The sequence below is a fragment of the Pieris rapae genome, chromosome 2 (genome assembly GCF_905147795.1).
Source record: "Pieris rapae chromosome 2, ilPieRapa1.1, whole genome shotgun sequence".
NCBI lineage: Eukaryota > Metazoa > Arthropoda > Insecta > Lepidoptera > Pieridae > Pieris > Pieris rapae.
Genome location: NC_059510.1, coordinates 6,818,981 through 6,831,710, shown reverse-complemented (window position 1 = coordinate 6,831,710; position 12,730 = coordinate 6,818,981). Strand labels below are relative to the sequence as shown.

Genomic DNA, 12,730 nt, shown 5'->3' with positions numbered 1-12,730 from the left:
AGTACTACTAGGTGTATTATCGTAGTAGTATCATTTTATAAAAAGAATAACATGTTTAATCACAGGCTTCTGACATAATGCGTAGCGTAAGTATATACAAAAAACAAATTAACAAAAACCTTATTTTAGTCTAAGATTAGAAATTCAAAAATGATTGCGTATAAACAAATATATCAGTGAACTAAACATTACTGATCACCTGTAAATTATTGTTCACGAGACACGAGTTAGCCTAGTGATTCAGTGAACCACTATAAATCACTTTGAATTAGCATTTACAAATTCGAAACGTGTCGTATTACCATTAACAATTCAAACACGACTGGGCGTTACCAAATTATTTAGTTTAAAATTTTAATATGATCATTTCAGTCATAACGTAGTAAATTCATATGGTGAAGGAAAACGTTTATAAATTAACACACTATAAATGTCGCCTCCGCTGCTTAGTGGTTAGACATATGGGCCCTTACTCTGAAACTTTTAATAGCAATACCCACAAAATTTACGAATTTGCGACATTGAGAGAATTACATCGTCGTTCGATGTAGTTCTCTCAATGTCTCTCTCGTGGAGAACACAGGCGTTGGTGTTTTTTTTTCAGGTTGGCAAAGATAGCCAACTTATATAATATATTATATGGAAAATATGTTATGTGAGTAATATATAAAGGAAGTGCCCTTTTTCAAGATGTTACTTAAATAAAACCTAATATTCTAAGAGCCACTACAATAAAATCACAATGGAGCTGAGAAATAACCGAATCTCAGTAATTTCGTCCATAGTGATCCGTCATTTTCATTAATTATACGTATAATTAATCACAGGGGCGTGGGTTCGGTACTAGGATAACAACACACCGAAGAAATTCATTTAATAACCCTTTATTATTCATTATTTTACTCGCCAAACCTAATCAGATATAATCAAATTAATGATTCCACTAGTAGTGATGGCGTATGCCTCTAGTTATATATTTATTATTATATATATCAGAGCCAAATTAGAAATTTAAATAAATTCTTATTCTAAATTTGTTACTGAATTATTGCATATTGTAATATCTTTGTTATTCTCTGAGGAAAATGTTTAATTAATTCCCAATTAAAATGATTAGGGTTACAATTATTATAGTATGCTCGCGACATAGTTAATAAACATACAATCTGGAATCATCCTAATGTTACCGAGAAAAATATTAATATTACAACAAGTATCTTCGCAAAATCAAAACAAAGATTAAACTAAAGATTATTCTTCACTGATTTATTATGAAAAGACACTTGTTGCTAAGGGGCCTAGAAAGGGGGAAAGGGGGAAGAACAGACGGAGGATTTGCGGCGATGTCACGCGCGCTCTATCTACCCTTTTACGATGCATTATAGGATGTCTAGTATCAGTCATAGGTGTGAGCGATTACATCAAAAGTATTGCCAGCAATATATATGAATGTGTTGATAAAATCTTTAGAAATACATTTTCCTAAACTTTATTATTCTTATTAAAAAGATTTTATATTAAAACAGAATCTGGAAGTAACCAGACCATATTTCATCTTTCTAAGAATTTCTACAACATCATTTACAAAGTGTTAATTATTTTTAATAAAGCATGCTGTGAGCAGCTACTCTTTATTATACTATTCTTATTCCTACCATCTTTGTTTAATGTAACCGTAGTTAATGGTTTTATATCGTCTCTGTATCGAATTATATTGCAGGTTTTTCAACGTTCAGTTTTCCGTCTTATCACCTATAACTTACACCACCCAAACAATTGCTCGGATAGAAGATGGCACGCAATAAGTTAGAATTTTCCTAATAGTGTTCGGAGCGAGGCGACCGGGAGGGAAATGGCGCGAAAATGATGCCGACAATGTGTGAGATTCGTGATATCATCTTCTTAAATATACCTTTATAATTTACTATCTTAGCAGTGCAGGAACTAAACAAAATATTTTTATTGTTACATAGTTTTTACCACATACTTATTTAAAGCATAAAAAATGCCAAAGAATACTAATTTAAACTGCTAGCATATTGATTACTATTGAAAAATAAAATCGTGTTACAGTCGTCTCTAAGTCTTCTTACATCTGTCACTAGATATATTCATATCTAGTTCATAACTGAGGAAATGGTTAAGTAGCGTTATCATGTGCGGGATTGGCGATCGCTGTAGGAGGCAATCCATAGCTCCATTTAGATACCAGGGCATGATTCAGGGATCTAAGCTGTCAGGAAAATACATCCTAAGCAATCCTTAAATAAAAGTACAGTCTGTACTACCAGTTAAAATATATATTATTTAGTTCAATCGAATATAATAGAAAGCTAATTGTGTATTATATAATACTTTTGTATTCTCAAAGCCCCTTTACCCTACCAGATAACCAACAAAATTACTTAAACAAATTCCTCATTATGTTGAGATTTATTCGATCGAGAAACTCTTAGGGAGGACACTTCAAAAATTCAGGAAAAGGGTACAATCGTCGTCCGGGCGCTTGTTAAAACTTTTAAAATTATCGTCTTAAATGTTAGTTTAAATGCTTTGGGATTAATCCTTTAAATTTTCTAAACATCGCTGAATAGGTTTCGTTAAAATGTATAAAACAATTCTAACAAAATACGCAATGTAAATTAAGTGTAATATTTGAGACATTAATTATAGTCATCGTTTTATTTAGCCCTATATAATATAACATGGGTAAATAACTACAAAATACTTATGATTACTTATATTTTTTTAAATTAAGTTGCAGAAAAGGCTATTTATTACTTGCGTTATTTAAATATAAACGTATTGTCTCAAACAATTCTTAAACACGAGTTATATTGGCAACTATGTCGATTTATCGCATCTTAAAAAGGCCTGAGCCTCCAGTCGTTATCTATAGCGCAATATATCACAATAATGGAGCCGAAACACAGTGCGATTGGATTTAGCAAACTATCTGTCTATTGAATTTCATCTTTATTTATTGGGTTTGAGGAAAATGGCCCAAATGGCTTCTAAAGGCATGTCCACTTCCGGTCGTGGGCCAAGATGGCGTCGCGACAATTTCCGGCCCTTGACCGCCATTATTAACTCACTTTCTGCTTTGATTTTACGTTTAAATTGCTTTGATAAAAACTTTTATCCCTCATTAAACATTGAAATAAAATGTATTAAAAATTAAGGAAATTAATATTTTCAACGAAAACTTACGTCTATGTATGAATTTAGAAATTAAATTTAAAGCTATTAGACAAACAATGATAATAATGAAACATAAAAATCTTTTATCTTGAACAATGATGTCTATAGGTTTCATTCTAACTATTTATGTATTTACGCAACGAATTTTGTTCGTAAACATTATCACGGATTAACTATTACACTCGATAGTAATTTCTTGACATAATGAAAATGCTTTATCACTTAAAGGGTTACTGGTATATGATTTCAGAATGAACACAAATAATTCATAAGGATATCCATCAGCTCGGGTCATTACCACTCACAATGACGTATCATGTTATCAATCTTCTACCCCTTGATCAAATTAATATACCAAAACTGTGTTTATTTGAACCAAGAAGCCTTTGTTATAATTTAATGACTTTTATTAACATAACTTTTACACATTTAAAGAAAACACTTTTTTTAACGGATTGAAGTTATGTATTATTATTGAGAACTTATATTTATTTAAACAAAATTTTAAATTTATCCGACGTTTCGCGTGCTTTACAGCATGCATGGTCACGGTGACTGAAGACAAAAGTTTACAATAATACTAACTTCAATCCGTTAAAAAAGTGTTTTCTTTAAATAATTTATTGATTTAGCTTGTTGTATTTAACTAGAACCCCTACTGGCTGTGGTCTAGAATAATAGTGCATGGGTAAACGGTTCGAAACCCAAACCTGTTGTAAATTGTATTTACGCAATTGTATATATATGCAAGGCTATAAAGCCAAGGGACCTTAGAATTTTAGTCAAATGCCTAAGATGTTTTTCCTCAAAATTTATTAATGTTGTACTCAAAATATAAAAAGGTTCGTTAGTATATACTATATTCGCAGCCATACATATTATCTTATATCTGCTTAACTTGAAAATATAAAATGTATGTAAAGACTCAGGTGTTCAGACTCATATTGAAATTGAAAAATGTGCCCGGCCAAAAAGGTTTATGATAATGACATGTCAAAAATGATAGCTGTCAGAATTCTACGGAATTAAAAATCAGAGTATAGTCAACTTAAAATAACTCAGGAATTTGGTTTACTACTTTATCAAACTTCTCGGTTTCGGATTCAGGTATATATATTTGTTTAATTTTATAACATTCATTAAGTGTTATCAAGTAAGAACAAAACTATACACAAACATAAACTATAAGTACGGCGGTATAAGTTGTGATCATCAAAGTAACATTCGTCAAGGATCGTTAGTTATCTAAAACAAAATAATGAGACCCTTAATCGACGCTAGTTAGAGTATGTTATCGTTATATACTTTAGAAAGAAAATAGATGAATCACCGAATTGTATGTATAAGTATGTTTGAAGAAAAACAGAGAACAAAAAAATCACAACTCAGGTGACCTATTTTAACCTTTTCCCAATTCCTATATCAAATAGCAAACAATTTAAATAAGAGCCGACAATAAATCGTAACAGAATCTTTGGGCAGTGTTGCCATCAGTATAATCAATATTCTCCCCAAAATTCGGGAAACGAGATCCATCAGAATCGGACAGATAACACGGGCATACGTCAAGGTGAGCACCTCATGTTAATGCATTTTGTGTTACCGTGATTTATTTAAGAGAAAATAGTTTTGCGTTTATATAAAAATATCGCTTTATGTAAATTATGTAGTTGATGTTCTCTGTTCGGCCATCTACATAACAAAATACACAAACAAAAAACGTATCCATAAATTTGTATTTACAAATGAAACCTCAAAGTTAAATATAGAGAGAGAGATTTAGGAAACACAATTTCGTTATTCTAAGATTAAAAGCAGTGAACTAAGGAAAATATGTTTTTAAATAGAATTTAATTATACTAAACGATTTTATTAAGTTAACATCACGCGCTGGTAACAAAATATCTCTGTTAAAATAAAATTATGTGAGAAACAAAACAGTGAAAAACGTTTATTTATTCGCTATTCAACTTCATACAAAATAATACTGTCTGAAATAAAGTTAATAATTTCTTAAGAGAAAGTGTGGACATCTGAGGAGCGTTTGCATTCACGGACGAAGTGATTCCATTTTCAAAATATTCGAATTGGGTAAATACATATTTAGAATATACTTAAATATCCCGTAAAATGCCTTCATTTAGTTAACATTAACATTCAAAATTGATATCAAACCTTATATGAAAGTATACATACGGTAAAGCTTTCACAATGAACACAAACACATCAATTTTTTTTTAACATTAGAGAGTTTTACTAAGCTCTCCTTCAATATAACATCATTTGGTAGATTTAATTTTTGCACATATAAGGTTACTGAACCTATCCAATTAAAACCATTGTCAATTCTAACAAGGTAGGTAGGAAAGACCGAAGCAGGCTAAACATATGAAAACAAATTCTTGAACTTGCGCCATAGTGGTTACAGAAAGGTAAGCGTAGTGAATAGCTGGATCCAGTTACTTGCCCGATAACAACGATCGATGACGTAATAAAATTAGTCCCGGCGGGGGTCGTAAGAAGCCTGATTTGCGTAATCAAAGAGCGTCTAATCGGATTTGCTGCGATACACCCTTATGTTTATATTTTACTCACTTCCTTTGTCGATTTTAATGTATGTATAAATTTAAGTTTATAAAAATATTAGCCGCCCTCGCGAACTTCGTTTGTTCTTTCCAATAAATGCCTAGCGTACCTTTTTAATACATACCAACATGGAACATTTTGCTATGTTATCCCAGAGACTGTTCGGTTTCCGGAATTAAATTTTTCACAGATTTTTTGGTTATTTTTCTTTTAGAGTTCAAGTTATAAATTCTTAACTAACAAATAAAAAATGGTTGATCGTAGAGGGTAGATGAAAATTAAGAGTTGTATGTATTTCTGTATGCTGTATCATAAAAAAATAACAACAAAAAATGTTGTCTAAAAAATAAAAATAAATTATTGGGCTGGACACCCCTTATCGCTTAGGATTCCAAAGATAGTAGCCGATTCTCAGACATACTAAATGTATATAATGAATTTCATAAGAATCGTTTCGAACGACATGGAAGCTAACATTGTGACACGAGAATTGTATAGGTATAGAGATAACGAACTAAAACGCAAAACTTAGAACAATTAATTGATATTGAACGTGTCTCTTTAAGTCCTTGTGAGGCATCACTTTAGATATTTCTCAAGGTAAGTTAAGTTCGTAAACTTTGAGAAAAAATTTATTCAATACCAATACCCTTGCGTAGGAAGATTAAAATTGAGAGACCTTTTCTCTGATTAAAGAATCAAACTTTTTCAAGTCAGAGAAAATAAATGATTAAATTTTAAATTAGATATATTTAAAAGTATGAAACGGTTACGATAAGTTTAAAAATAATCAAACGTCAAAAAGGCTCGTACCAGCGTAGAATCTAATCAATATGAGAATGGCACTCATTCCCGCGATAATTTCGCTTCCGACAAGATGGCCGCCGCAATTTCCGCGCCACACTTGAAGCGCGTGCATTTGACGTGATAATTGGCCTTTTCTCTTGATATTCATATCTTATTTCCCAGTTATTTGTGCTCAATCGTCCACTGTTTGATATTGGGGGCTTGTGTGATTTTTGGTAGACAATGGAAGGTTTAAAGGGTTGATATCTCATGGTTCACTATATTTGTATAATTTTATTAAAATTTATAAACCATAGAAAGCATTACAATTAGCAACCAACTATTCCAAAATTGAAAAAAAATTATATATTAAAAACTTTATTTTTATCTATAAAAGACAGTACCAGAGTAATTAAAACAAAACTAATAACCAAAACACTTTATAACTCTTGCATTATATCCACAAAAATAATTGCTTACCTCAGTATAGTGACAATATTAATAAAGACTTCTTCTAAAGACAACATTCGTTATTTTTATCAAACGGTAACTTTAAATCATGAAAATGTATTGTGAATGAATCTTTTGTGGTGAGGTTAAGCGATTGAGATTTGAAAATGTATTTTTGTCGTAGTCTGTGAATCTGCAAGATTAATTTGCGTCGCGCCGAGAAAATTAAAAACTGCTCGGATTATAGATCCCAGCCCGCAATCCGATTACAGGATGTCTTGAGATAGCTATGCTCTTCAGATTACATAAATTACTATTAAATACCGCAATTTAGACTATTATCTTTATAAGTCATCCAACAAATCAAAAATAATTCCCAAAGTATCTAATAAGATAAAAACTCAAATCATTACATAATATGTAATCTTATTAAACTTTACAAAGAGTTAACGTCGGTAATATAGAAAACTTATCTGTTATATTGAATGCAGGCTGTCTGTTAATACATAATTTGACAGTTTTATCCTCCTCTCTGTTCTTAAACTGAACTACCCCGAAAATCTATTCAAAGGCAAGTTCAGAGAGTCCCAGAGTCACAGAAGCGGATAGTAGTAGCGAAGCGGTTTACTGAAGCGAGTTATCTCTCGCGGGCAGCTTTGCGATTATTTGTCGGTAGGACACTTTGATATTAATAGCATATTGACAATATTACGGACTCTTGTCAATTTTCTTAAAATTGAGATACAATACCATAAATGACCTTATTTTAAAATATTAAAAAATATAAACAATTAATTTTAAAATATAAAAAAGAACCCCTCAAATTAAACTACGAAAGTCATAATTCAATAGAAATTATTTCACAAAAATACAAAAGCGTTTACGAGATTCTGAATTCTAAAGCAAAATCATCAAGGTAATTCAAAAGCAAGCATAGATGTCGCTAGTATTTTTCCAGTATCTTTACAAAGAGGGTTTTATGTGCGCGTAACCACAGCAACTGCTAAATTGTCTGTGAAATGAAAATCGCTTCTGTGAACCGTTAAGCCTTCGCGTTTCCACACTTGTGTCAATCTAATTTTTTTAGTGCAAATTTTGATATGCACGAAGAAATGCCTTTAGTAGCACTTTTGCGAAACTTAATTTATTTAAGCTTATTAATCAAAAAGGGGGAATGAATAAATAAATTCTTTTATAGTAAAATAACAATTAAATGCAAAAAAATATTCACGGGTATAGTCTACAGTTTACGCGTCTTCGTGACCCTGTTACTGGGCATAATCTATGTATGTCAATCATAATTAAGTATTAAAAAGAAAGTTTGTCTACAAATAAATAACGAAATAGAAATATCAAAGTAAGCAGCCCTGGCATCACGCGTAAGTATGTCTGGGCTACGTGACGGACTTTCAGACGACCCGACTCCGACTTGCAAATATTTCGCGCACTTTGAGTATATAGACTATGATTTAGAATCTATTACTAGATAGAATATAGTATAGTTGTACAATAATATTGTACGTTACATAAATTTCAAACATATTTCTACATATAAAAAAGAGTAAGTTACTAATAACTCTAAATCTATTCTCCTGATTTAGTGTAAACCTTTAACAAGAATATATTTTGATAAGCAAAGAAATTTTAATAGTGTATTATATAACTTAAATTAAATTTCTTTCTTAAACACCTAATATAAACCGCCAATTTATATGTGGTGCTAATTCTTTAAAAAAATTGAGGAAAAGTATCCAAATTTTTTCTTTTCAAATTTTTCTTTTCTAAATTAAAACCCCTACGTGACACCCAAAATACATGCAAAGACAGTTTTCTAAATTCGTTTGACTCCAACATAATACGTAAATAAAAAACCAACTGAGCCGTAAAGAAAACGTAAAGTACATTTGACGTGAGGGAACAAAAGGCATAAACGCTCTAAATCGAATAACCCACTTTCTTATTTAATACCCTTATTGTTCTAGAGGTCCCTCTCGATATTGACGCTGTGGTATGCGGCAGGTCCCAATATGGCGTCGGCAAATATCACACCCCCCTCAGCAATGTCGGGAATTTGTGGGCTCGCTTTTAACTAGGACGTGCCTTGCCTCACGATACGCTCGGGCGACGCTTCATAAAATAAATGGACTTGAAGAATTCATGTACCACGCTTTGTGCTTATTTAATGTCGTTCTTAATTATTATGTGTTTGATAAAATAATAATATACTTCTTTGCTTAATATAAATACGTTGACTAATTTCTTTTTACTTTTTATAATAAAGATCCACTTAAAATTACAGTAAAATGGAATCTTATGTGTTTTCCATACTAATATCATGTTCTCATAAAATTCTTCGATTTTCATTAAGGTATTACCATACACACATTTATACATACCATACACATATTATCTTCTTTTGTTTTAATAGACTAATTCTATTCTGATTCTAGCTGTATTCAAGCGATATACAGTTAACTTATTATACATTTTATAAGAATTTGCAATAAGTATTGGACGTTATAGGAGTTTCTCAGTATTGGACAGAGATATTGTTTACATAGAAGTAATTTGCTAATTATAGTCATTTGTGTACAATTAATGGTCCGTTATTTGGAAATCAGGGTACAGACAGGTTTGACTAAAGTTCATTTTACCTACAGAGGGTACTATAAATCCATATTGTTATTCGTAAGCAAATTATTTTCACACCTATACGAAACTAAATATGGTTGTTTTTTGTTTGAACGCATTTCATTGGTTAAAACAACGAACAGTGTGGTCTGATACCTTCAAATCTGAGTCATTTTGTCTTTTTCATTCATCCGCATAAGTTGTTCGTGCTAAAACATTTAGTTTTTGCAATTTACATTTGAATATGTCTATCTATAACAAAGAATTTATTAACGTTGATGAAGTTTACCAATTGGTAAGTTCTTTATTATATGAATTATTACGTGTTTTTAAGCAAGTGTAGATTTATATATAATATTGACTATTTAGTTAGTAAAAAAGATGGTGGACTTTTTGTGGTGTACATATCTTATGATACGTTCAAATAATAATAAAAAGTGGTACCTTATCAACTGAGACCCACTCAGTTTTGTGTATTTATTTCGTGATAATTAATATTTCTTGATAGACATGTAGTGTCATCTGACAAACTACTTCGATTTTTCGATAAGTCAGTTTCCTCGTCATTTTATCCATCTGCGTTCGAGCGAGTTTTAAATCCGCACTTAGGGAGAAAAAGTAATTTGTGCACAGCCGTGATTCAAACGCACGTCTTTGAGAGTACGCCTCTCCACCAGCTAAGCCAATACTTTTGCGTTGTTATTATGTTAAAGTATTGAACTACATATATAAAAACCGTTCAAATATACTTTCAGGATCTCAATATGCAGAACAAGAAGAAAGAACTACTTAGAATGTTGGATGAATATGAGCTGGAGCAGTGTATTGTGTGCTATCGGCTCAGATGTTCCTGCCATTCTAAATACCAGCCGATCCAACATATAAGGCCCACTAAAGACGACCACCAGGCCTGGGTAATGGCCAGTACTCGTAGAGAAGAAGCCGACAAAGAAAAAAAGGTTCTGCAAGTGAAGCAGAACCTTGTCAACAGCAACAGCTGTAGTGAGGAAGCTATAGATGCCTTTTTCAAAGCGTTCAAAATGTCTTCCAATATATCTGTGACGTACCTGTCAATTAGACTCGCGGATGCATACTCACAAATAAAAAAAAAACAAGAGTATCGTTACTTCTAATTTCATACAATGCATAACTGTTGGCTAGTGTTACGGACTGTGATAATGTGATATTTTGATACTGGGAATTGTAATAATATGAGATTAATAAAGCTATTAGCTATTTATAAGAGGTAAGTATTAATTAACTTGTTTATAATGTGTGCCATTTAAAAATTGTATCAAGACTGAGAAAGCCCGGATACTTAATATTGCGGCTATTTTATTAAGGTAAACGGTTATTAAAAATCCATTGACTGAATATTTTCTTCAATGATTCCATAATGGATAACAAAAGATTTTGAATTATATTTTATGTATGCCTAGACAATATAGCTTTTTCACAGTGATTTATTTGTATACTTATATATTTTATAGTAACAGAAAAAGTGTTTATCGCTATTTTTGAGGAATATTGTCTAGCTTTTTACACCTTGTTATATTAATAAGAAACTATAAAGTTCAAAAAGACGGCTGATTGTAATTATCTAATTGAAATATCAGTTTTATAATACGTTATTATTTAGTAATATATATTTTATGACTTTTGATAATTTACAAATTATATACAGATATATATAGAAAAATCTTTAATTAAAAATAATATTACTGTTTGTGAATCTTTTAAAGTCATAGGATAGTACATAAATCGAAATAAGCGAGAATAAAAAATTAAATGATTTAATAGCCAAAAAGTAATGTATATGGTACAACAGAAGATTAAAAATGAAAAAAAAATATTAGACCATGAGAAGTAATGTACAATGTTGATAGTATTTACTTGTAATTCTTGTAATAAACGGGTATGAAAACGTGTTGTTTATTGACTACATTAATCCATAACTGTAATTAAAAATATTGTTATTCGACTTTTTCATGATTAACCAGGTAAGTATTCCGATTAATTTAATTCATTACGACTTTAAATATACTATATACTTTAGAGAATGACTTGCTAGAAAGTTACACATAGTTGCATTGTTCTGAACATCTTAATTAATATTAAGACTTGTTTCCAAAAATAAAAGCACTGGCATGTAAAAAAATATAGTTATACATTCTTATGTCAATGGGCCACTTCACACCAAACAAGACGACACCGAAGACTGAATAATAATCGATATGTAAAAAGTGCTCAATAGACAAATTGTAACATTAGACCGAGCACGATGCTGAAGATGTACCAATAGCAAACACACAATATGGGAAATCGAAATTTATATTATCGCATTCGTATAGGAAATACTTAAGTTTTATACTACCACTTATCTCTCTTAATATTTTTTTAACATATGCCAAAACTCGAGAATTTACTGCAAATTCGACTTATGACAAAGAAATCCTTTAAAATCGCAACCCGACACATACGGGTACTTTTATTCAAACTAATTCGCAGAAGGAAACTATCTTTCATAAAACTTGTAAGACTTTAAATTCAAATCCGCTCTTTGAAGCATTGTTTGAAAGATATTTTTAAATTCTTTTTAACTAAAACAATGGAAATTATTTATTTGAAACTGCACCCAAAGGCACCAGTTGTAAGTTTTATTTCAAATGGATATAGGACTTTATATTTATAAACTTAGATACTCTATTTATGTTTTACCTTAATAAAAAATTGAACAAAAGACACAGTAATAAGATTCTTTTGGGTTGTTTGGTTATAATTAACAATAGAAATTAATGTAAATCATAGACCTACGTATTCATGATCATGCTATACTCTAAATATTCATGTGCATGAAATCAGTACAATGTTACATGTTTAAATACAACAGAAAACTGGGATCTTCTCACTTCATCAGATGCGATCTTTATGCTTATTTTATACTTTCTTGATTATATTATTAGTAGTACCTACTACTAAATTTCACTTTCTCAACAGCACATGTTTCAAATGAATATACCTAATAATCATCCCGGTTAGAAATCTTTATTTTATTTTTATAGAACAGGGGGCAAAC

At 30.9% G+C, this 12,730-nt stretch overlaps 2 protein-coding genes across 7 annotated transcripts in view; one reads left to right on the top strand and one right to left on the bottom strand.

Annotated features, from left to right (window-relative positions):
- The window catches only part of LOC110992808 (complexin), a 122,362-nt gene that overhangs the window by 34,692 nt on the left and 74,940 nt on the right, over positions 1–12,730 (bottom strand). The gene's annotated exons all lie outside the window — the stretch shown is intronic.
- LOC110992724 lies at positions 9,816–11,040 on the top strand. The gene is made up of 2 exons (XM_022258693.2): positions 9,816–9,949; positions 10,410–11,040. Exons 1-2 carry the CDS (start codon positions 9,899–9,901, stop codon positions 10,785–10,787), a joined length of 429 nt encoding a protein of 142 aa, XP_022114385.1. The 5' UTR covers positions 9,816–9,898; the 3' UTR covers positions 10,788–11,040.